Source organism: Nilaparvata lugens, chromosome 8 (assembly GCF_014356525.2).
Source record: "Nilaparvata lugens isolate BPH chromosome 8, ASM1435652v1, whole genome shotgun sequence".
In the NCBI taxonomy this organism is placed as follows: domain Eukaryota; kingdom Metazoa; phylum Arthropoda; class Insecta; order Hemiptera; family Delphacidae; genus Nilaparvata; species Nilaparvata lugens.
The window spans coordinates 5,222,853-5,244,114 of NC_052511.1; the positions used below are offsets into that span (position 1 = coordinate 5,222,853).

The 21,262-nt window shown below is 34.2% G+C and overlaps 1 protein-coding gene across 1 annotated transcript; it reads left to right on the forward strand.

The window, feature by feature from the left end:
- Positions 1-301: 301 nt before the first annotated feature.
- Positions 302-20,921, forward strand: LOC111064258 (cyclin-dependent kinase 2-like). The gene is made up of 5 exons (XM_039433799.1): positions 302-848; positions 1,945-2,140; positions 4,029-4,301; positions 8,504-8,707; positions 17,613-20,921. Exons 1-5 carry the CDS (start codon positions 691-693, stop codon positions 17,742-17,744), a joined length of 963 nt encoding a protein of 320 aa, XP_039289733.1. The 5' UTR covers positions 302-690; the 3' UTR covers positions 17,745-20,921.
- Positions 20,922-21,262: the final 341 nt, after the last annotated feature.

A 21,262-nucleotide genomic window follows, 5' to 3' on the forward strand; every position in this document is an offset into this window, starting at 1 on the left:
AATGTTGCTGTCCTGTTTATGAAATTTGCAACAAGCTGCTGCAAATTGTTGACAACGATGTGAACGTTTTCGAAAGCTTGAGATCTCTGTCAACTTCACTACGTACAATCAAGAAGGGACAAAATGGGCTCAAAACTCCAAATTATATTTATTCGCCCAATTTCTGTGTTTAATAAAACGTTTGGTGTTTATCATAACATTTTGTTGAAATACACAAATTTTTAAATAGTTAATTTATGAATGTTGATAAAATTGAATTTGTTGTTAGATTGGCAAAAGTGTTGCTTAAAAATCGCGGCACCAACAAGGCGGTTTCGAGCTTGGATGGACGACAGATGCATGAACGATGTTTGTTTTAGGTTAGAATTAGAATTTTCTCTTCAGTTCAGTGTCAGTGGTGAAGTGTTTGCAATAAGATTGTTTAATTTCATATAGCATAATATTTAAAATGGCCGTGCCAATTCAATATTTGTTTGGAAATCTACTGTAATCTGGAGTAGAAATTCACACAAATTTATTCCTTGTAGTCACTTGAACTACTGTTCAATCTTTGAAGAACACAAACAATCAATGCAAAGTTTGGAATAATTCATTTTGTTCTAGAACTATCGTTGTTACTTTTTAATATTTTATTTTACTTTTCTATTTTATCTACAAATTACTTGTAGTAACCTAGTTTATATATTTTTAATGCAAGTTAATAAAAGTAAAATGGATCCTTTAGAAGATTCAACGTTTCCTTTTAAAACAGTAGAAAAGGTTGGTGAAGGAACGTATGGAGTTGTGTATAAAGCTCTAAACAAGAAAACTGGACAAATGGTTGCATTGAAGAAAATTCGTTTAGAAGGGTAAGTGTGTGTTTTATGTAGCTATTACATTTATTGCCAACTCACTAACTTTCTATTTATTTTCTAGGTTTTAGTAATTTGTATGAATCCTACTGGAATTATAGATGATTTCCACCGCCTCCGACACTACTTAATGCTTGTTTTGAGCGCAGCAAAATGTTTTCAACATTTTTTGGCAGCTTTCTTTGATTTTTATACTGAGTGGGAAACTTTTGTTGAAAACAAAAATTTCTACAAGTTGAGGACATTGTTAAAGACTTAGTTGACAACACTGTAGTAGCCTACACTTAGTTTAAAGATGAGTTTACAGAAAAGTTGTTAACAAATCGTCTTCTACAAAAAAGTTGTCAGGGAACAAGTTGCTGTTATTGAATATTAAAACAACAGAAGTTGTCAAATTTTTGCTCAAAGAGCGTAGTCAGTGTAGACTTTTATAGAGGGTGAACGGGTTGTTGCCAACTATGTTAGTGCCAAGTCACACTGAGTGGGTATACAGCATTTTGCTAACAACAAGTTAACAAAATGTTGTGTTTATTCAATTACACCATAGCATTGAAATTGGCCTCTCACGGTAACCAGCTATTTTATCTTTTGGGCTGAACGGTGATGTCAACTTTTTTGTAGAATCTAACCTGTTTGCTTTTGTAACATTTTCAGGCAAACTCAATTTGAATTTCATGATATTTAAGCCGTGTTCACAACAGAGTTTTTAACAATTTGTTACCAATTTCTAAAATATCATTTTGTTGCCAACTATCTCTATTGTTTGCCCACTATTTGTTTAAATAGTTTATCACTTTTTCCCACATTGAGTGGGGAAAATATGTTTATTGAAAACAGGGATGTCAACAAAATGTTGCTGTGCTTTCCAAGAAATTGGCAACAAACTGTGCAATTTGTTGAAAACTCATTTGATAACTCTGTTGTAAACTGTAAACAAATATTTTTCTGCAAATAGTTTTCGATTTTTTCCCACAGGGCGTAGTTGACGGGAAACAAAATTTTGTTGGAAACTAGGATAATTATATTATTCTATTGTAGAGTAGAATCATATTTTCTGTATTCTGCGATACTATATACTGTACGATTTTTTCAGGGAACCAGAAGGGGTGCCTTCAACTGCGATGAGAGAAATATCTTTGCTTAAAGAGCTTCAGCATCCCAATATTGTGAGCCTGTACGATGTAGTCCATGTCGAGCACAAGTTATATCTGGTGTTTGAGTTCCTTCTCAAAGACTTGAAAAAGTTCATGGATAATTGCGAAGAGGATCTCCCTTTGAAACTTGTCAAGGTTTGTATTATAAATATTAATACGTTATTGTTAAGCTGCATCAGAGAAAACCTATACTTGCTAACATTGTTAGCCATTCTATGGTTGCGTTTACAAAGTTGTCAACAAAATGTAGTCTACAAATAGTTTTAAACAAAAGTTGCCAAAAAGTTTAAACAAAATGTACACAAATAGTTTTCTACTAAAAAGTTGTCAATTTCTTTCTAGAAAACTAGTTTCTGTTCTCAAATGTAGAGCAACAAAGTGGAAATCTTGTCACCAAAGAATTGGTCTGGAGAGCGTAGTTGACGTGATCTTGTAGTGGAGGAAGATTTTTTTGACAATCAATGTTTTTCATAGACCTACTGAGTACTGATTAGGATTCAAAGATTTTGCCGAAAACAAGGATTTACACAAGTTCACGACAGAATGCTAAATTGGCAACTAGTTGCCGCAATTTCTTGAAAACTTTGTTGACAACTCTTATGTAAGATGCGTTCACAACAAAGTTGTCAAAAAAATGTTGTACAATTTGTCAATTCAAAACTTACAACAATTCAATTTTTATGTTGAATTTAAAAATTTCTGAGCTTATTTTGTTGGCAAAAGGATTCCCACAAGTTGACGACAAAATGTTGCTGTCTTTTTTAAGAAATTGGCAACAAATTGCCGTAATTTGTTGAAACTCAGATAACAACTCTGGTATAAACGCGGCTTTAAATTCAACAGTTAACACAATTCAATTCGTATTAAAACTTGGTTTCAATGATTCATAAAACGGCGTGCTGTCAATTATTTAAGTTAATAAGCAATTCACTTCACCTACTGACTGGAGTACTTTTGAATGGCAAGCGTCCATTTTCACTGTTGGGAATGTTCATTTACTCAAATAATTTCTGCACGCTGTTGTATGAAACATTAAAACCGTAGTCAATAATGAATCAAGAAACCATCATCTTCAATTTGTATGTTGAATTTTGCAATTTCAGATCTACAAGTTGTTAACTTTTTTACCAAGAGAGCGTTGGAGGGGTCAGTTTGGAACATTTTGTTGGCAACTTTTCCAGTGCTCCCACACTGAGTGGGAAGTACATTTTTGTTGAAAACAATGATCTCCACAAGTTGTCGACAAAATGTCGCCGTTATTTTTTAAGAATCTCGGCTTAAACGGAGTTAGATCAGCTGTTCGTTTAATCCCTTATGAAACACATTATGTTAAATGCAACCATATCTACAAATAAACGTGGTTTAGCGTTAAACGAGGATGCTGCTTAATATGCCACTTAAATTCTCAGTTACCCTGCAAATTATAATCACCGAGTTGGAAATATCAAGATTCTATACGATACCATGCATACTGAATTATGTCGATATCACATGACAGAATTAGTGGGAAACAAATTTCTGTTGAAAACAAGGATTTCCACGAGTTTACGGCAAAATGTTTCTGTATTTTCTAAGAAGTTGGCAACATATTGTCGCAATTTGTTGAAAACTTTGGTTTAAATGCAGCTAGATGCGTTTACAACAAAGTTGTCAACAAAATGTTATATACAAATAGTTTTATACAAAAGTCGTAAACAAAATGTTGTACACAAACAGTTTTATACTAAAAATGTGTCAATTTTTTGTAGAAAACAAGTTTTTGTTCTCAAATGTAGAGTAAGAAAGTGGAAATCTTTTCGCCAAAGAATTGGTATATAGAGCGTAGTCGGAGCGGCAATTCATAGTTATAAATACTTTCGAGGTTATGACTTCTGATTCACTAAACTTGAAACACTGACTTGACTTTACTTCTTTAAAATCACCCAAACGTTGAAAAAAACTTGAATTCAAGTAAACCTGACCAATGTAAACCCCACTTTAGCACAATTCTATCTCATTTGTACGTTTAATTTTGCAATTTCAGAGCTACATGAAACAACTGCTGTCGGGCATCTATTTCTGTCACACACGGCGCATCCTGCACAGAGACCTGAAGCCACAAAACCTGCTGCTGGACGCACATGGCAACATAAAACTGGCCGACTTTGGGCTGGCGCGCACTTTCGGCATTCCTCTGCGATCGTTCACACACGAGGTAGTCACCCTGTGGTACCGCGCGCCTGAGATACTACTCGGAGCAAGTGTGTACACGGCCTCGCTCGATTTGTGGAGTTTGGCAACCATTTTCGCCGAAATGGTGAGCGATTCTTTGTTTTGCTCATTAGCTGAGTTGCTCTTAGCGCAATGTTGTTGATTAACCCATTAACCCTTGTGTAGTCGCGTGGGGTGTTCAAAACATCCCAGTTTTGTAAATTTCATTCATTTTCGATGTGGTGGTTAGCTAGCTAGCTCTTTGTCTCAGTACCTTCAAACTACACCTTTTTCAACTGTTGAAAAAGAAAGTATCAATTGTAATTGAGAATTATCATTTGTATTTAAGAAAATGCCAGAAGTAAATAAGAATAGTCAATATTGTATTTGAGAAGTCATTACTTGTAATTGAGAATAGTGAATTTCATTTGAGAAAGTATCATTTCAATTTGAGAACATACGACTTGACGAGAAGTTGTCAGTTGTAATTAAGAAATGATTTTTAAAAAACCAGTACTTCCAGTAGGCCTACTTACATTTTTCATAACTGTACTCATATAAGATAATATTATAATATATTTCATATTCCAATAAAACGTTTAGTTTCCGAAAAAAATTCAAGCTCCAAAATCCATTGAAGAATTGCCGAATTGTTTGATCAAGAGATTCAATTGATTAATGATAAAGTACAATTCACAAAATGTTTGTACACAAAAGTCACGTTGCCAATACATACATAGAAATGATACTCATTAATCATTCGTTAGCAGTACAGAGAAAATACTTTCACATTAAATAAGAAGACTAAGAAATTGACAAAAACCACAGATTTATTGAAAGTTAGAAAGACCGGTTTCGGTTGTTACACCATTGTCAATCTCTGATAAACTAATGAGTCTGAGTGTATCAGAGATTGAAAATGGTGTAACAACCGAAACCGATCTTTCTAACTTTCAATAAATCTGTGGCTTTTGACAATTTCTTAGTCTTCTTACCACAATATCAACTTCTCAACTAAACAAAAAGTGGAAATACTTTCACCATTGAAAATATTAATTTGCCCCCATGCAAAGCCTATGGTAGTAATTGGAATACTGTGTATGTAGTACAGTATCCTTCCCTGCGCAAATCAAATCTGTACTGTAGGCTACAGAAGAGTCACGAAATGTCAATTGGAAAATTTTCAATTGATATCTTCTCATTTACATTTGACGGTTTCTCAAATACAATTCACTGCTCTCAATTACACGTGATGACTTCCCAAATACAATTGACTATTCTCATCTACATCTGACATTCTCTCAATTATAAGTGACTATTCTCAAATACAATTATTAATACTTTCTCAAATACAGTTGGAAAAGGTGTACCGTATATATATATTGATTAGTAGGACTATGTTATGTTTGAAGGGACGGATTCAAGGATGCAAAGGTTCAAAGAACCTCACACGTCAACCGAAGCTGATTGTGTGTCCCAAGTACGTTGTTGGGCAAACCAATACCTGTGTCCTTTACAAGATCCAGAAGATATTTCCTTATACTAACATCCCACCTGGTTGCTTGCAGCCATACAGAGCCTTTCTCCTTGCCCCTGGTCTCTCGCAATCCTTTATGATTGCTGGCCATGATTTTTCTATGAATTTAACTGCGAAGAAAAATTTTGATGATCTAAAAAATATTGAATGAAAAAGACTAAGAAATTGTCAAAAACAACAGATTTATTGATACTTAGTGACAGAATCCAAGGTCAGGGCAGTGGACTGTGAATGATAGTTGGTATAAATACCTACAAATAAATCTTTGAATTCTGTGCATAAAAATACTGATAGCTTGAAGTGTGGTAAGTACGCCAATAAAAGACTAAATGAATCAACAAGATAAGATTTAATAATAATAAGATAATAATAGGCAGATGGCCACATACAAAAAACAATTGTAAGAAGACTGAGTTGAAAAATCTTGGGAAAATTACAACATGTGATAAAACGTTAGAGAAATACAAAATTTAAATGAGATTAGGTCAATGACATTAATGACCATTGAAGCCTGACAATAATCGAAAAGGTAATATTAATGATACCTGAATTGCGAATATAGATTGAGTGCTATAATGAAAGTTATTGCTGCAAAGTTCAATCTTAATGATTTACAAAAGGAATAATAAATGACAATAAGCTGTAAATAGTGCTCAACAAGTAGAATACATAAAAATATATGCGGCATAGGCCTTCAGTGATTTGAATGTCAAGATAGACATCGACAAAACAATTAATAGGCGTCACTGGCCTTAAAATATCACTTAAGAGCTAAGGGTAGCTAATAAATACAATGTAAAGATTGTCCAGGTTAAATACAGGCGACATGGGCCTTCAATGAATTGAATGTCAAGATAGACATCAATTAGAACGATTAATAGGCGTCGGTGGCCTCAGTGAATTGAATGTCAAGATAGACATCAATAGAACGATAAATAGGCGTCAGTGGCCTTAGATTGACACTTAAGAGCTAAGGGTAGCTAATAAATACAATGTAAAGATTGTCCAGGTTAAATACAGGCGACATGGGCCTTCAATGAATTGAATGTCAAGATAGACATCAATTAGAACGATTAATAGGCGTCGGTGGCCTCAGTGAATTGAATGTCAAGATAGACATCAATAGAACGATATATAGGCGTCAGTGGCCTTAGATTGACACTTAAGAGCTAAGGGTAGCTAATAAATACAATGTAAAGATTGTCCAGGTTAAATACAGGCGACATGGGCCTTCAATGAATTGAATGTCAAGATAGACATCAATTAGAACGATTAATAGGCGTCGGTGGCCTCAGTGAATTGAATATCAAGATAGATATCAATAGAACGATAAATAGGCGTCAGTGGCCTTAGATTGACACTTAAGAGCTAAGGGTAGCTAATAAATACAATGTAAAGATTGTCCAGGTTAAATACAGGCGACATGGGCCTTCAATGAATTGAATGTCAAGATAGACATCAATTAGAACGATTAATAGGCGTCGGTGGCCTCAGTGAATTGAATGTCAAGATAGACATCAATAGAACGATAAATAGGCGTCAGTGGCCTTAGATTGACACTTAAGAGCTAAGGGTAGCTAATAAATACAATGTAAAGATTGTCCAGGTTAAATACAGGCGACATGGGCCTTCAATGAATTGAATGTCAAGATAGACATCAATTAGAACGATTAATAGGCGTCAGTGGCCTCAGTGAATTGAATGTCAAGATAGACATCAATAGAACGATAAATAGATTTTCAGTTGAAGCAAACCATGCAATTAAGTACTTACTAAAACCTATTATTGATATTCATTTTTTTTAGAATCTCGTACGGTAGTTGATTCTCTAATCAATAGCTTATTCCCTTTTTATTGTTACTCAGTGAATTTTATTTCTATATAATATGCTCGTTCCAGCACTCAAACCAAATGTATCTATTCTACATTCCTTCCTCAAACCTTTGGTTTTGCTGGCAATGCTTGTAAGATTATTCTGGAAAAATCTTGTATTTATATTTACATCAAGAGTTATTTCTTGTAAATTATTTTGTATCATTGCAATTGAAACTTCATTTGATAATACAATATTTATTATAAAGTTTGTGTAAAATAAGCTTAGACTTGGCCCTCCATCCGAAGAAATTACAGGGTTGCCAAAATACGATCTTCCGACTACTTTTGCCAATTGGAAAAATAATTTCAATTATTTCTGAGAAACTTTCTCGCTTTCACCACCTACACACTTCTCGCCACCTTCTCGCTTTCACCCTTTTGGAACAAAAACGTTTCTAGCATGTCGAAAATTTCATGTTTTCTGCTCGAAATGTCTCGACATTAACATAATCATTAATTAAAAAATAACTATAAGTCGGATATAAATTATCCAGACACCAACAGAAAGGAGACATTCTCCCCGTTAATTTTATATAAAATTATTACGCATTACGACGCCCCATGATTCTGAGAGAAGTGATATTCAAAAGAAAAACAAATCTTCGCGATGTTTCCAATTTTATCATAAAAGTTAAATTTCCTTTTAACCCTTCAACCCTGAAGCTTTTTTAGTACTACTAGGATATCGGGGATGATATTTCACATCCAATTCTGACGTTGAATTGGAAATTTGAGAAAGTTGCAATTTCACACGATTTGGCAACCCTGTAATTTCTTGGGATGGAAGTCCAAGTCTCATTTTATTTTACACAAACTATAGTCGAATCGCAAGCCTCTATTTTCTGGATTATTTGTATCACTGAAATTAAATCATGATTTGATTTGGTAATTTACAGTCGAATCGCAAGCCTCTTTTTCCTGGAGACTCCGAGATCGATCAGATATTCAGGATATTCAGAACGATGGGCACTCCTGATGAAACGACTTGGCCCGGAGTATCAAAGCTCAAGGATTACAAGCCGCTATTCCCCCGGTGGGACGCCCAGCAAATCCCCAAAATTGTTCCAAAACTCGACGAATATGGACGAGATTTATTCATGGTCAGTAGTATATTTTAGTCAGTATTTCATTCTTCCTTATTCAATTTATTAACAGAGTCACGAATCACAGTAGTTCTATATATATAAATACAAATTAGAAATCCAAGAACCTTTTTAAAATTGTTCAATCACGACATATTTCGGCTAATTTTAAAAGGGTACTTAGGTGTCTATTTTTTATTTATATTTAAGAGCAACCCTAAAGAAGAAAAGACAATTTGATAGGTCTATACAGTGTGATCGGGAAAGGACAACACTATCTCTCTCCCGAATTTAATGATATTAAACTCTCTCTTCAGAGAGAATGAATTCTTATTTCTTCATAATAATTAATCTCTCTCTCTCTCTCTCTCTCTCTCTCTCTCTCCTCTCTCTCTCTCTCTCTCTCTTCATCAATTCTCCCGAGCTTTGATGATTAAAATCATAGATTTATTTATCGTATGGCAGATACACAACAAATATATAGCTAATGAGTTTCAAATGCCTAGATATACACTGTATATTTCCAAATTCTTTGAGATGTTGTGTAGTTTTCGGTTAGGAGAACATAAGGTTGTCTGACCGCCATCAATTGCTAGTCCATTTAGCGTTACCCAATGTGCACCATGGAGGCGAACTAGCATTACACATATTTAAGTTAAAAATCTGCTGAAAAAATCTTGAAGTTAAAGAAGGTTAAAACTCAATTTTATATTCTCACAGATTTTTTTTCAAAATCATCTTCACCATTAAAATGTCCAAAATCGCTTCAAATTGTAATTTATCACATAAAACAATCCAAATATAGAATACTACTAATATAATGCGGAAAGATACTATAGATTAATGCATGTTGGTTACGGTAAGTAGTGTTATCTGATGGGCATGTTAAATTGTCGGTTCCGGCTGAAGTATGACAGTCGTAAGGCCCATTGACGGGCATAAATTACATTTTCAGGCGGTGGGACCTTCCCGCAAGGGACTCCCCACCAACAAAAGCCATACGAATTTACTTTTACTTTTTACTGTAAGTAGACTAGAGAAAATATAAAATAAGTAGATATCCCATGTGAAGCTGATTTTTGTTAACTCAAGCCGATTACTGTCTATTATTACCGTTTTTGAGCGAGTGAGAGTGTAAGAATGGCACAGTATAAGAGATTGCCAGCGTCACATAGCTTCACGGAAAATAACTACTAGGACTATCGGCTTGAGTTAACAGTGAAATTTGGAACATAAACGCCCTATAACATGATGTGCTCATGAGCATTTGCTCTGGGTTTATTCATATGGGCCAATATATGGTATTTCAAAACTAATTATCGTATCTTTTACATATTTTAATTGATTTTATTTAATTTTTTCACAGAAAATGATCAAATACGATCCCAACCAAAGAATCAGTGCCAAATCTGCGTTGGCCCATCCTTTCTTCGACAATTGCGAGCTAAGGGTAGCTAATAAATACAATGTAAAGATTGTCCAGGTTAAATACAGGCAACATGGGCCTTCAATGAATTGAATGTCAAGATAGACATCAATTAGAATGATTAATAGGCGTCGGTGGCCTCAGTGAATTGAATGTCAAGATAGACATCAATAGAACGATAAATAGGCGTCAGTGGCCTTAGATTGACACTTAAGAGCTAAGGGTAGCTAATAAATACAATGTAAAGATTGTCCAGGTTAAATACAGGCGACATGGGCCTTCAATGAATTGAATGTCTAGATAGACATCAATAGAACGATAAATAGGCATCAGTGGCCTTAGATTGACACTTAAGAGCTAAGGGTAGCTAATAAATACAATGTAAATATTGTCCAGGTTAAATACAGGCGACATGGGCCTTCAATGAATTGAATGTCAAGATAGACATCAATTAGAACGATTAATAGGCGTCGGTGGCCTTAGTGAATTGAATGTCAAGATAGACATCAATAGAACGATAAATAAGCATCAGTGGCCTTAGTGAATTGAATGTCAAGATAGACATCAACAAAACAATTAAGTAATACATAAGTAAATGAAAATTGAATAGAACGATTTACGTAACCTGAATAAAATTTTGAAGAGGAGATGCAGCCAGGCAGACAGGCAATGACTCCGTAATACCCACAGGAACAGGACATCAGCAAGCGATGATGTGATCTGGCCATGCGATGACAAGCATGGAAGCGTCCACCACAGCAGGCAAATCCCCCAGTGGAAATGAGAACAGGAGCAAGTAGAATTCCAAACGAATAATCCGACCTTCAAGTTGTGGAATTTTAGAATGATTTCCGAACGGTAGAGATGATGAACTTGAAAGTTTGAGTTTCAAGAGGTGAAGCCAATCGTTAGAAGAATGGCAATTGAAGCCCACACGAGGTTGTGAACTTGACAAAGTTTATCAGCGTAAATATGCGAAGAAATCGATGAATAGTTGAATCACAGTTGAAGAATAGAACAAACGAATTAATTTGCAGAAGTAATTCACACTTTAAAAACGTTCCGTAGATCAAATAAATAGCGATAAACGCCCACACGAGGTTGCAATTTTGACAAAGTTTATCAGAGTAAATAAGTGAAGAAATCTATGAATAATTGAATCACAATTGAAGAATAGAACAAACGAATTAATTTGAAGAATAATTCACCTTTAAAAACGTTTCGTAGATCCGATGAATATGGATAAAAGGTTTAGACCGAAAGAAAGCGTAGATGCACTCTCGACTAGGAACCATTGCAAAAAGACACGGAAACCGCTAAATGCTCGTTGAAAAAAGGAACATGCCGGATGTGTTAGAAACGTAAGCAACACGTTTACAGATGTTTGGTGAAAAAGTAACAAATATCTAGAAAGTAAGATGCCTAAAGACAAAATAAATTCCAAAAAATCGAATAGTACAAATATTAAAATTGAAACGGTAAATAACACGACGAATAATACGAATAAAAGTATAGAAAACCAACTTGATTAAAGCAGTGGCAAGAACCGTGACTGTGACGTCACCGGTCAGCGCAGACGGACAAAATGACGACATGATGTCTACGTAGTAGCGGAACGAGTAACAAGTGGAACCGTTCCAATAAATGCTTTGTCAGATTTTACACTTAGAAAGACCGGTTTCGGTTATTACACCATTGTCAATCTCTGATAAGCTAAAACTAAATACAAGAGCAGCAGAATTTATACTAGTAGGCGAGTACTGCTATTGGTCAAGGGCATGAACGCCTGCCATTGGCCCAGCTAGACAGTCTCCTCCCATTCAACGGTGTGACAAAATGGCGGCTAAATACTCTTGTATTTAGTTTTAGTTTATCAGAGATTGACAATGGTGTAATAACCGAAACCGGTCTTTCTAAGTATCAATAAATATGTGGTTTTTGACAATTTCTTAGTCTTTTTCATTCAATATGAATAATTACCACAATATCAACTTCTCAACTACACAAAAAGGGAAAAATCTAAAAAATACATTTCTTGAGGATAGGCTATATGTGCAAATATATTTGGAGTGTTTCAAACACCCCACGTGACTAGTTATGTCACAAAAGGCTACTCGAGTACTTGAGGGTTGAATTGAATATAAGTTATATTAGCCCAATGGCTGTTTTCTCACTTCACAGATAATAATTAATCTCCGTTGGTGCGGCTGAAATATGAGCTACAGACAAAAAAGGATATCATTACACAATTTCTCGAACAACCAACTTATTTAAGAAATAAGAATGAAGACGTGTGTCGGTGTGTTGAGTTCTGAACAGGAACTGAATGGTGTCGCATCCATATGTTGGCCCAATGAGGGCCAATGTCGACCAGCGCCAGTGTGTGGATGGGTGGTTTGCCAACGCTGGCCTTGGACACTGGTTACATTGCAGGATGGGCCATGGACTGGGCCAACATGTGGATACGGCATGAAAGATTGAAGAAAACAAAATAGATTAACAATAAAAAGGAAGAATTGGGATTAAGAGCTGGACCAGCGGCTGGGCCAACATGTAGATACGGCATGAAAGGTTGAAGAAAACAAAATAGATTAACAATAAAGATAAGGAAGTGGGATTGAGAGATTAGCTGTTTCTCAAGTACCCGTACCGATTGTCGGCCGACACTCAGAATTGTCCTCTGATTAGCTAATTCTCACCAACAGCTGATTCTCAGCCAATCGGAGGACAATTCTGAGTGTCGGCCGACAATCGGTAAGTGTTAGGTGGGCCGTCCACTGGAACCTATTTCGTCCAAACTAGCATCGGCCGAAAACTACCGAACTCGTCCGAACGATCCCCCAAAAAAGAAAGGAATAGATACACGTTCATTGCAACAGGTTCATACGGCCGTCTCCGGCCGATCAATTTTTCGATCCGAATTGGATGGGATTTTCCGGCTCTATCCGGCGGAACTAACTAGTCGAGCTGAGACAACACAGTGTTCCTAACCTAAAATTGTTTCACAGTCTTGTTTGTTTTTGTTTTTTGAAGTTGTTACTATGGACAATGAAAAGTTTATAAGTTTGGTTCAAGAGCATGTTCCATTGTGGGATATGCGAGACAAAAGATATCATCGTTGTGATGTTCAAAGGAATCTGTGGACAAATATTGCTTAATAATGTATAACTAATTTAGTGGATATTTGTTGAAGGTAAGACTATTGTAATGAGTAACTAATTTAGTGGATATTTGTTTATTCAATTTTCAACATCTCAATATAATCATTGTTTATGAAAAGTTTTGGTGGGCTATGATAGTAGTTAATTCAATAATTGGCAACTAGACTGACATAAACGGTTCCAATGGACGACCATATTCGACCGAATTAACGGCCGGTAGATTCGTCTGATCCAACGGCCAATCGGATCGGTTGAAAACGGTTCCAGTGGACGGTTACCCTAAAAATGGCTTTTTGCTCAAAGATTATTTCCAGATTAAGCTCGTAAGGTCAAGTCTAAATTATCATTCACACGAAAAATTGATTTTCAGTTGAAGCAAACCATGTAATTAAGTACTTACTAAAACCTATTATTGATATTCACTTTTTTTAGCATCTCGTACGGTTGATTCTCTAATCAATAGCTTATTCACTTCATTTGTTACTCAGTGAATTTTATTTCTATATAATATGCTCGTTCCAGCACTCAAACCAAATGTATCTATTCTACATTCCTTTCTCAAACCTTTGGTTTTGCTGGCAACCCCTGTAAGATTATTATGGAAAAATCTTGTATTTATATTAATATCAAGAGTTATTTCTTGTAAATTATTTTGTATCATTGCAATTGAAACTTCATTTGATAATACAATATTTATTATAAAGTTTGTGTAAAATAAGTTGAGACTTGGCCCTCCATCCGAAGAAATTACAGGGTTGCCAAAATACGATCTTCCGACTACTTTTGCCAATTGGAAAAATAATTTCAATTATTTCTGAGAAACTTTCTCGCTTTCACCACCTACACACTTCTCGCCACCTTCTCGCTTTCACCCTTTTGGAACAAAAACGTTTCTAGCATGTCGAAAATTTCATGTTTTCTGCTCGAAATGTCTCTACATTAACATAATCATTAATTAAAAAATAACTATAAGTCGGATATAAATGATCCATACACCAACAGAAAGGAGACATTCTCCCCGTTAATTTTATATAAAATTATTACGCATTACGACGCCCCATGATTCTGAGAGAAGTGATATTCAAAAGAAAAACAAATCTTCGCGATGTTTCCAATTTTATCATAAAAGTTAAATTTTCTTTTAATCCTTCAATCCTGAAGCTTTTTTAGTACTACTAGGATATCGGGGATGATATTTCACATCCAATTCTGACGTTGAATTGGAAATTTGAGAAAGTTGCAATTTCACACGATTTGGAAACCCTGTAATTTCTTGGGATGGAGGGCCAAGTCTCGACTTATTTTACACAAACTATAGTCGAACCGCAAGCCTCTATTTCCTGGATGATTTGTATCACTGAAATTAGATCATGATTTGATTTGATAATTTGCAGTCGAATCGCAAGCCTGTATGTTCCCTGGATAATTTGTATCACTGAAATTAAATCATGATTTGATTTGATAATTTACAGTCGAATCGCAAGCCTCTTTTTCCTGGAGACTCCGAGATCGATCAGATATTCAGGATATTCAGAACGATGGGCACTCCTGATGAAACGACATGGCCTGGAGTATCAAAGCTCAAGGATTACAAGCCGCTATTCCCCCGGTGGGACGCCCAGCAAATCCCCAAAATTGTTCCGAAACTCGACGAATATGGACGAGATTTATTTATGGTCAGTAGTATATTTTTGTCAGTATTTCATTCTTCCTTATTCAATTTATTAACAGAGTCACGAATCACAGTAGGTCTACATATAAATACAAATTAGAAATACAATAACCTTTTTAAAATTGTTCAATCACGACATGTTTCGGCTAATTTTAAAAGGGTACTTAGATTTCTAATTTTATTTATATTTAAGAGTAACCCTAAAGAAGAAAAGACAATTTGATAGGTCTGTACAGTGTGATCGGGAAAGGACAACACTATCTCTCTCCCGAATTTAATGATATTAAACTCTCTCTTCAGAGAGAATGAATTCTTATTTCTTCATTATTAATCTCTCTCTCTCTCTTCATCAATTCTCCCGAATTTTGATGATTAAAATCATAGATTTATTTAGCGTATGGCAGATACACAACAAATATATAGCTAATGAGTTTCAAATGCCTAGATATACACTGTATATTTCCAAATTCTTTGAGATGTTGTGTAGTTTTCGGTTAGGAGAACATAAGTTTGTCTGACCGCCATCATTTGCTAGTCAATTTAGCGTTACCCAATGTCATAGCCACCTCTAATACAAGGCCGCGGCCTACGATATTGCAACATCGCAGTGTAGGCCTAGAATCTAATACATGCTTGGTGAAAAAGATCAGCTGGTATTTTTAAAATTGTTTTCACCAATCATGTATTAGATTCTAGGCCTACACTGCGACGTTGCAATATCGTTGCCTTGTATTAGAGGTGGCTATGCCAATGTGCACCATAGAGGTGAACTGACATTACACATATTCAAGTTAAAAATCTGCTGGAACAATTTGGAGGTTGAAGAAGGTTAAAACTCAATTTTCAAAGAATTTTTTTTTAAATCATCTTCACCATTACAAATGTCTAAAATTGCTTCAAATTGTAATTTATCACATAAAAACAATCCAAATATAGAATTCTACTAATATAATGCGGATAGATACTATAGATTAATGCATGTTGGTTACTGTAAGTAGACTATAGAAAAGATAACATAAGTAGATATCCCATGTGAAGCTGATTTTTGTTAACTCAAGCCGATTACTGTCGATTATTGTTGACTCAAGTCTATTCATGTCGACTACTGTCTATTATTGAGCGAATGAGAGTGTAAGAATGGCACAGTATAAGAGATTTGCGGCGTCACATAGCTTCAATCTTTCAATCTTATCAATCTTTCGATAGTAATCAATCTTTACAATAAACTTCTGTTCGTAGGCATACATGGAATTGTCTGTTTTCCGTGATGAAGTGTATATTGATGAGCTATTTTATAACAATTAATCATAATACTCTTGAATGTTTGTTTCCATTACGAACTGCTTGTTAATAATCACTTTTGAACAATTAAATTACGACATAGCAGTCAGGTTATAAATAAAAGCTATTAGCTTCTACTCACATTTGTGGAGCGCTTTCGGACACTAGGCCCTTTATCAACACTGGTTGACACTTCCGTTGTGTCAGAACGGAAGTGTCAACGGTTGTGTCAGAACGAAAGTGTCAACGGTTGTGTCAGAACGGAAGTGTCAACCAGTGTTGATAAAGGGCCTAGTGTTCGAAAGCGCTACACAGATCTGAGTAGAAGCTATAATAGCTTTCATTTTCAAAAATCAGACTGCTATGTCGTAATTCAATTGTTCAAAAGTGACAATTGACAATATTATAATATTGATTCATAAATTTTAGAATGATGTAATAATGGGCCATATGAATAAAGTTGAGCATTTGCTGATACTTCTAAACTATGGAGGATTTCCTTCATTTTCTATGAATAAACGTGAGCAAAACCTTTTGCTCATGCTCATAAAAAAATAGTTTGAGCATTTTCTCAAAAGTAAAAGCTTATACTCAAAATTGTATGAATAAACTAGAGCATTTGCTCAACTTTTGAAGCAAATGCTTCAAAATAGGTGAGTCTAGTCTAGAGCAGCTTATCACCTTTTGCTCATAGTAAAATGGCTCAACTAATTCGTATGAGGAAGAGGAAACTATACCAGATACGACCACAACCAATAGTTGAGAACTATAAAACTCTTTTTAGATTCAACCATGATATTATATATCACCATTATTCCTACAAAAGGATAAATAAAAAAGATAGCTACCTGATATAGAGATAGCCATCACAAAATAGGAAATAGGCATTTAAGAAGATGAGAGTGTAGACGATTATAAGAAGCTAAATTGATATTATAAGAATATGCTGAAGATTATTATAGAGATGACATTTTTTTACGCTATTATTTCAAAATTCTAAACTCAACTAACCTAAAACTTTATTCATAAATAGAAAACAGAGCAAACGACGCAAACACAAGCGGTGCCCCCTACTTGCATATTTAGCGCTTCTGTGAGCTATAAAAACAAAGTAAGGCTACAAAATCGAATCAGCTGATGAAAAATCTTTAAAATACGTAAGCATTTGCTCCAGAGTTCAGGAGCATAAGGTAAAGCTTATTCATATAAAAATGAGCAAATGCTTTTGCTTCTACCATTTGCTCATGAGCAAAACCTTATGCTCCATGCTCTTGCTCATGAGCATTTGCTCTGGGTTTATTCATATGGGCCAATATATGGTATCTCAAAACTAATTATCGTATCTTTTACATCTTTTAATTGATTTTATTTAAATTTTCACAGAAAATGATAAAATACGATCCCAACCAAAGAATCAGTGCCAAATCTGCGTTGGCCCATCCTTTCTTCGACAATTGCGAGAAGTGTCCTCCCACCATTGTCAAAACCAAGCCTGGCTGTTTCAAGAATCCGTGAAAAGTGTTTTTCCTGGCCTTCAATACCTCTCAACTAATGGAGATATATAATATATATTGGGACTATCTTTGGAGCAACTACTATTGAAAGTGTGAGTGTTCATCTAGTGCTCTTTGTTGTCAAATAATTGACAGAGTTTTATTGCTTTGGATGTTTATATGTTTATTGTAAGATTATGTTTATATCTAGAATTGAATATATGTTATTCGTATGTAGGCGTTTAGTATATGTAAGCTTGTAGACAGTTTAAAAAAAGGTTAACTTTGGTTCAAATCAGTAGAAGTAGCTTAACAAACTTTGGTTTCATCTGGAACATTTCCCAAAGGAATCCCAGTTTTCATTCAATTTTCGATTCAAAATAAACCAAGGTTCAACTCCAAGGTTTAAATCAGTAGAAGTAGCTTAACAAACTTTGGTTTCATCTGGAACATTTCCCAAAGAAATCCCAGTTTTCACCCAACTTTCAATTCAAATTAAACCGAGGTTTAACTTTGCTAGCAAGGTTCAACCTTGTATTCTGATTACCTTGGCTTAGATTAGTAGAAGAAACTTTACCAATCTTCGATTTCAACTGGAATTAATTTCTCTACTTAAATCCCAGTTTCCATTTAACTATCGATTTAAATAATGGAAAGATAAGTAGGAATCGTATTAGGACGTCTTATGGTGCTACTGTATTCCATTATTAGTCCCTAACTCTCTAGTTATATCTTCAGAAACTATAAACTTTGAAATCATAAAGGACAACACATTGGTCGCTTTCACACTTGCCGATTGTCGGCTGTCATACAGGATTGTCCTCTGATTGGCTGAAAATCAGAGAGTTGATGAGGATTGGCCAATTAGAGAACGACAATTCTGAGTGTTGTCGGTTGACAATCTGTAAGTGTAAAAACGGCCATAACGTTTTAACTTTTTTGGGAAGTTTGTAGACATGAATTGAACTACCGAGACATAATTTGTCATTCATAAGAGACAGGCTCTCTGTATTCTATAACATACTATCTCGTTTCAAAAATTTCGAAGTCAGAACGTTTCTGTTTAAGAAACTGATGTGTCTCTGTTTAAGGATGATAGAAACTTTCTCTGTCTAAACAAGTAAATGGATTGTATCCGTTGAATATTTTCTTAGTTTGGTTCTAAGACAATAATAATTAATATTATGAATCTGAGATTCTTTATTATTTGAAATTCTATAAACAGTTCGAAGTCAAAACGATTTTGTGTTCAAGTTTCTCTGTTCAATATAAAGTAAATAGATGGATTGTATCCGTTGAATAGTTCCTTAGTTTGGTCTCAAAACATAATTTTTGATAGTATGAATCTGAGATTATTTATTATTTAAAATTCTATAAATAGTTTGAAGTCAAAACGATTTTGTGGTCAAGTTTCTTTGTTTAATGTAAATAAATGGATTGTATCCGTTGAATATTTCTTAGTTTGGTATCAATACATAATTATTGATAGTATGAACTCATCTGGGATTCTTCATAATTTGAAATTCTATAATTCAACATGCTTCAGAAAGGGGATTCTTTGAAAATCCTAGTCATGAAACTGCAACCTGATTTCAGATTTTTGCAGGTTCCAAATTTTCTAGTTTTCCCTTCAGTTTTATTTTTCAAGAAAATTTGAAAGCAATGAAATACGTTCGCAATCATGTTAAATGAATTAGATGGTTGATAGCCTTCACTGTACATTCAAACATTCAGATACTTCTGATGAAGTACGTAAAATCCAAGTGATAATTTTACGTCCAGTGCGTATGATTGAAATATTTAATGAAATAGATCTCCATCTCCATATGTGTCATTGAGGTTCACTAAGATAACCTTTCTTTAATTCTACCACAGTATATTTTTTATATTAGAGATATTTTGTGTTCACTTCGATTTATATTTTATTCTGCTTTGATTATTGAGCCTTGAAGATTAATAGGGACGGCTCAAATCTATTTTTTATTTCATAAATCATTCACAATCCATTGCCAACTTATCTTTGATCTTCAAGGATTTGACAGGAGTGAAAGTATGAATTTTAGGGCAAATATCTTTTGTTGGTTCTAGAATAGGTTAATATTTGCAATGGTTCAAATATATTGGGTGTAATCTTCTCAATTAATCGAAAGCAGATCTACTATATTTTCAAATTATTTAGCGGTTCCATTGCAAATGTTATTAGCTTATGGTAATTAGTAACAGCTAATTATTGATAAATCAATTTATTATCACTATGTTTTTTTAGTAAATTGATGAGGTCTATTAAGATAAGATTATTTTTTAGAAATTAAATTTTGGGAAATTTGAGTCGGGTACTCAGTTAATTGAATTAGAGTGATGAAGTTGAAATTAGAACGTATTATTATAAAATCTTGGCAATATGAGAAATTAGTATTAGAATAGCTCGATAAAAGAAAATAAAAATATCAAGTTGAGCATTAGGTGACATTGATTGAGCAATAATAATCAATTATTTGAGCAATAATCATCAATTGTTTGAGCAGTGAACGTTTATAATCTCATTCTCAGTAAACTGTTACAAGTAATTAATTCATGTATTTTCTGTGTAGTATTGCTGTAGTATTTGTAGATTTTAGAAGTATATATTAGCTCATTCAAACTTATAGCCAAATATCTAGAAAGTGTATATATTTTGTAACCTATCTTCCATTGTATCAAACAAAATAATAAGCTCATTATAAATTGTGGCCAAATATCGAAATAAATATCTTGTAACCTATATTCCACTGTATTAAACAAAATGGTTATAATCGAAATATTTGTGCCTTATGGAGCTGTGATATAGGTAGTATTTATAATAATCCATTCCACGTTTATGTATCCTCACTAGATTAGAAAGCTGATACATTATCTTACATTTAACCTCTGTCAAGTTTATACTAGATTAGAAAGCTCGCATTTGATCATGATTGATACAGTATCTTACATTTTAGTATCTCAACAGTTACATTCTTTATCAATTTCATTTATATCAACTTACATTACTAGGATTTCAGTAAAGGAAATGGTAGCATTTTCCCAGTAACAGTAGCTCATATTGTATTCTCATTTTGTAATTTACTACTGTATTTGATTCAAATGATAATTATGTGCCATAGCTTTCTGTACTGTTCAATCAAATATTTTTCTATAAATATACATGCTTACGTAAATTTGAGTACTGTTTTATTGCTATTATTACTAACCCATGTACTAAATTTGGGAGGTAATTATAGATTGTTGGGATGTAGAGCTCCTAATTCTATTGTTGGTAATTTTTGCATATTAACAGCATTACTAGTATACTATTATTATCTATCGTAGAAGTTATATGGTGTAATTGGGTTGGAATAAAAACAACTAGTCACTGGAGTTAAGGTAGTTTATTAATTCCAAACAAATCACAAATAATAAAAGTTAATTTTTCCATCGCTCGTAATATTCTAGCTCTGCCCCTAACCTAATCCTCTACTTTCATCTATTTTATTATTAATTAAAGGTTTCAGACTGATCCGATTT